Source organism: Alexandromys fortis, unplaced genomic scaffold (genome assembly GCF_014885135.2).
Source record: "Alexandromys fortis isolate MF-2015 unplaced genomic scaffold, M_Fortis_MF-2015_v1.1 scaffold_682, whole genome shotgun sequence".
NCBI lineage: Eukaryota > Metazoa > Chordata > Mammalia > Rodentia > Cricetidae > Alexandromys > Alexandromys fortis.
The window spans coordinates 17494-23127 of NW_026068550.1; the positions used below are offsets into that span (position 1 = coordinate 17494).

Genomic DNA, 5634 nt, shown 5'->3' on the forward strand with positions numbered 1-5634 from the left:
CTTCCTGTCACTCCTTCTGCCCATATCACCCTTATTGCTTCCTCTTTCAACTTCATTACACTACTCTTCCCTTATCTTCCTTTTCCTCTTCTCTTCCATCCTCTTACCTATTGACATCATTTGCCTCTTTTCTACTTCTCCCTCAGCTATCCTTTCTCTACCCTCTCTTCTCTCTTTTCCTCTATTTCTTCCTTCTTCCTATCTCTTCCTTCTCCATTCTCTTCCCTTCTCCTGTCCCTTTTCTTCTTATCTTCCTTCCTCTTCCCGTTTCTTCCACTCTCTACTCCATATTTATCTTCCTTTTCTCTCTTTCTCTTGTTCATCTTCTTTACTCTCTCCTTTTCCATCTTTCCATCAATGTCCCCCCTTCTTCTTTTTACATAAACCTTTATTTTCATTTCATCCTCCTTTTTGCTCCTCCATTCAGCCTCCATTCTACCTCCATTATCTTCTTCCTCCTTCCCATTCTCTCTTCTCTCATTTTCCTCTTCCATCCTTCCTCCTTCATTTTCCTTCTTCCATTCTTTTCTCTTTCTTTTCTTTTCTCTTGCCTCTACTTCCATCTTCTCTATCTTCTTATTTACCCTCTCTCCTTCCTGTTACCTTCACCTTCTGACTGCTTCTTTTCTTTCTCCCTTTCCCTCTTTCTTCACTTCCCTCCTTTCTGCTCCTTTTTAGCCCCTGCCCTTCCTCTTCCTTCCTACTTCTTTCCTCTGTTCCCATTTTCCTTTTTTCTTATTCTTCTTTCCCCATATTTTCCCTACTCATCACTTTTTCTCACAATTTCCTAATTTCTTCCTACAGCTCTTTACTCCTTTTTTTCTCATTACTCTTTTCCTCATTCTGTTAGTATCCTGTACTTTAGTCTTCCCTCTTCTTTTCTTCATTTTCCCTCCCTATTCCTTCTTTTTTCTTGCCCCCCATTCTCTTTCCTATTTCCTTCTCTTTCCTATTGATTCCTCATTTCTCTTCACAGTACCTTCTCCCTGATTCTATCCTCTTACTTTCTTGTATTTTTTGCCTCCTCGTTCTTTTTCTGTACTCCTCAGTCTTCCATTTGCTACTTCCTATTCCATTTCCTTCCTCTTTTGTCTTGTCCCTTTTCCTCTTTCCTTTTCATTCCTCTTTCCTTAGTCCTTTTATTCCCTCCTACTGACTCTTCCATTACCTCATCTTCCTTTGTCCTTTCTCTCCACTCCTCTTTTATTCATCCCATCCTCTTTTATCCCTCTCTCTGTCTTCCTCCTCCTTCATATCATTGCCTCCTCTTACTTCTTCCCTTCTCTTCCCTCTTTTCTCCCCATTAATGTACCCTGATTGTTCTTTCTTTTCCTAGAGTCTATTTTCCAGTCCTCCCCATTTCTCCCAGGATTTTTCTCTTCCCTTTCTTCCATACTACCTTCTTTTTAACTAGTCTTCCTTCTTCCATTATCTCTCTCTTCCATTTTCTTCCACTTCTTCTGTGTTAGGGTGTTCAAGTCCTTCTGTTGTAAGCTCTTTGGGTTCTGGTGTTTTCATGTTGTTTTTCAGATTATTGGGTGAAGTTCTGCCTTGGCGCCTGCCCATCTCCTCCTTTCAATGCTATCTAATTGGTCTTTTAAAATCGGATCAGCTTTCTCTGCTGGCCAGAGGCTTCTCTTACTAATTGCCCTCGCTCTGTTTCCTGGCTCCTGTCGGGGGCCAAGAACCCTCTCACCCATCAGAAGGGTTTTCAGGAACAGGACCCGGCTCCCCATTTGCCAGGGACCTCGCCAACCAAAGGCCTACCTCTTTGATTTAATTGTAGTGGGGCGATCTGCTCTCAGTGTTGCGCGCTGGTCCCTGCCGCCTGTGTCCTCTGCCACTGTGTCAGTCCCTGCAGGTCCCTGCTGCAGCCTGCGGCCTGGGTTGCCCGCCTGCATCGCTCGCTCCGTCTGCGGGCGACTGTGTCGCCATTTTCTTTTCCTTTCCCTCTTCTTCCTTCTCTATTTCTTCCCACTTCCCTGCTATTTTTCATTTTCCTTCTTCATCCTCCCTTTTTACTCCTCTACTCTCCTATATTCCCTCTTTTATTTACCCTCTTCCTTTTCCCTCCTTTTGCTTCCTTCTCCATCATAAAGCATCCTTCCACTTTTCTCCACCCTCATCTACTCTATTCCATTCTTTCACTCCACTCTGTTTTGTTTTCTTCACTCTTAATTCCCAATCCCTCTTCTTGCTTTCTCCGTTTCATCATTCTTCTTTGTCCTGATTTCCTCTTCTTTCTTCCTCTTCCCACCTCTTTCTACTCTCTGCTCTTCCCCCTTTCCTCCCTCCTCCACACTACTCCCTCTCCTTTTTTAAAATTTCCTCCTTGCCCTCTCATCTTCACTCATTCCTCTTCCTTCCTCCAACCTCCTCTTTCCTCTCCCTTCCTTCTTCCCTTTCCTGCCTCCCTTGTCTTTTCTCTTTTCTCTTCTTCCAACTTCCCTAGTGTTCTTCCCCCTTCCCTCCTCTACACCCCTTCCTTTAATTTCCATTCATTTTCCCTCCCTCTTATTCCATCTTCTCTCATCTTCCTCCATCCTACCACTGCCACACCTGTCCCTTTCCTTCCCTACTCCCTCCTCTTCCCTTTTCTTCTCTCCTCTCTTCACTTTGCTCTTCTATCCTCTGTCCACTTCATTCCTCCTTCTTTCTCACATCTCTCATTTTCATCTTGTTACCACACTCCTTTTTCATTTTGCCCCTCTTTCACACACTCCTCTTTTCTACTTCTGTTGAAATAGGAAGAGGCGGGGCTGCGTCCCCAACACCCCAGCCTATGTCCATCCTGGGTCTGAGGAGCTTCATTGCGTGCATCTACCAGAGAGAGCAGAGCATGGCGTCTCTCCAGGAGCAGAGCAGAGTCTGACCTCACTTCCTCTTCTGCCCAGCATCCTATTCTGTTTATTCCGCCCACCTATCTTTTAACCTATCAGGGCCAGCAGTTTCTTTATTGCTCAGCCAATGAAATCAACAGATTGATATATGACACTCCCACATCATACTTCCTCTTCTTCCCTACTCTTTCATCTCCCTCTTCCCTTATATATCCTATTCTTTCTTCATCTCTCCTATCACTTTTTTGCTTACTATTCTTGCCTCCTCTTTTCTCTTTCTTATTTCTTCCTCTTCATTTCAGCCTCCTCTATCTCCAATCACAATAACATATTCCTTTTCCTTTTTCTTCCCTCTTCATTCTTCTTTCTACTTAGTTTTCCCTACATTTACCTCCTCATACTTGCCTCTTTCCTATTGCTCATTTCTTTATCTAATTCCCTCCTCCATCCTTCATCACCTCCCATCCTCTTCTCTCTTCTTCCTTCCTTGTCTACCTTACTTCCTCCATACTCTTTCTTCCACTCTCTTCAGTCTTCTTTCCTCTGTCCTTCCTCTTCCTTTCTGTTTACTCCTAATCCCTCTTTCCTCCTCTGCCTCTTTATCCCTCATCCCTCTTCTTCCCTCTACTCTTTTTTCTCTTCCTCCTTTTACCTTTTTTCCTCCTCTTCCCTCCTCATTCCTCCATCTTCTTCCCTCTCTCCTCCCTCTTCCTTTCTCTTTCCTCCTACTTCCTCTTTCCTTTTGTACCTCTTTATTCCTCATCCCTCTTTTTCCCTTCACTCTTCTTTCTCTTTTCTCCTTTGTCCCTTTCTTTTTCATCCTCTTCTTTCCTCAATCCTCCACCTTCTTCCTCCCTCTTTTCCCCTTCTTCCTCTTCCCTACTTTCTCCTTTCACTCATCTTTTCTCCTCTTTCTTTTCCTCCATTATTCCTCTTCCCTCATTTTCTCCCCTATTTCCTCCTTGTCTGTCTTCCCTCATTCCACCTTCTCTATCTTCCCTTCTCCCTTCTGCTTCCTTCAACTTCTTTCCTCTGTCATAATACCTGTTCCATTTTCTCTCGTACCTCTATTTTCTTCCTTCTACTTTTTCCCTATTTCATTTTCTTCCCTCATTTCTGCCCTTTCATCTTCTATCCTCTTGGCTCCTTTTCTCTCTTTCCTTTTCCCTCTGCCTCATTCCTTTTATACTTGACTCTTCCCCTTTTAATCTTCTGCTTTCTACTGTTTCACCTTCCATCTTCTTTCTTACACTCTTCTTTTATTCTCTTTTCTCTTCTCTTACCTCTTCTGTCTTTTTCCCCATCCTTCTTTTATCCTTCACAATCATCTTTCCCTCCTCTCTACTTTTATCACACTGCTCTCCCTTTCACTCACCCCTTCTTTTTCCTTCTCTTCCTTCCTTCCTCTCATTTCACCTACCTCCTCTTTTCTTGTCCTTCCACTTTCCCCAACTTCCTTTTTCCCTCCTCTATCCAGCCTCTTCCTCCTTTCCTCCTCTCTTCTCTGATCTTCCTTATTTCCTTCCTAATTTCTCTTCTTATTCTTTTGTTTGTTTGTTTGTTTGTTTTTTTTTGTTTTTCGAGACAGGGTTTCTCTGTGGCTTTGGAGCCTGTCCTGGCACTAGCTCTGTAGACCAGGCTGGTCTCGAACTCACAGAGATCCGCCTGCCTCTGCCTCCCAAGTGCTGGGATTAAAGGCGTGCGCCCGGCTTCTCTTCTTATTCTTATTCTCCTCCTCTTCCTCCTCCTTCTGCTGCTGCTGCTGCTGCTGCTCCTCCTCCTCCTCCATCTTTTTAGCTAGACAGAGTTTCGTTGTGTAACAATCTTGACTGCCCTGAAACTTGATCAGTAGATCAGGCTGGACGGCAACTCAGAGATCCACCTTCCTATGCCTCCTTTAGGTTGTGATTAAACACATGGACCAGCAAACATGACTCCCTTCTGTTGTCTGAGGTTTCTGTCTTTCCCAGTCCCCCAGCCATTTACTCCCAAAAGAAAATCACACAGAGGTCTACATTAGTTACAAAATAATTGGCCCATTTGTTCAGGCTTCTCATTAACTATGATAGCTTATATTAGCCCATTACCCTGCCATAGGGTAACCTGCTCCCTACTCCTTTTCCTAGACTCTATATTACACCTTCCACACATCCTCATGTAAACCCTACTTAGAATGTACCCTTCCCAGAATCACCGAACACAAGTGTAGACAAATATCTTCACAATTAGTAAAATCCCCGCTCAAGAATCATTTCAAATTTTCTATGAATTCCTGTGCGTATTTACAAAGCAGCAACTACATCTCTGGTCCAAAGATAGGGCAGAAGAATCCCTTAGGTGCTCTTAGCATGGAGCTGAAGACATTGTGAACACCAGGTTGGAGTTTGACATTAAACCTCTGGCCTGTAGAAGATCAGGCAGTTGTCCTGAGTAATGAGACAGATTGTTCACCTTCAGTTTCCCCTTTTCTATCTGAAATTGTGGGCATGTTTCCCAGCCCACTCTTGTGCAACAGTCTCCCACCTTTCTATGAGCCTTCTGCCCTGTCTGACATGTGTCTTCTTTTTCACTGTTCACCCTGATCCTCTCAGCCTCCGGTCAAACCTAGGCCTCCTATCAACCTTCTTATTCTCCTGTTTACATCTTCATTCTCCTTCCATCACACATTGCTTCTGATCACCTGCATCACTTCCTGTCCTCCTGCCTAGCTTTCTGTCCCTCCAAGTCATGTTGTTGATGTGGGAGTGTCATATATCAATCTGTTGATTTCATTGGTTAAGTTATAATAAACCAG

At 43.8% G+C, this 5634-nt stretch overlaps 1 protein-coding gene across 1 annotated transcript; it reads right to left on the reverse strand.

Annotated features, from left to right (window-relative positions):
* Window positions 1-248: 248 nt before the first annotated feature.
* LOC126495858 (uncharacterized) lies at window positions 249-4144 on the reverse strand (the record flags this gene model as incomplete). Its single annotated transcript, XM_050133430.1, is given in 3 exon segments — window positions 249-596; window positions 3450-3551; window positions 4124-4144. Coding segments are annotated over 3 exon segments (471 nt in total), but the record flags the coding sequence as incomplete, so codon positions are not given.
* Between the last annotated feature and the right edge of the window lie 1490 nt (window positions 4145-5634).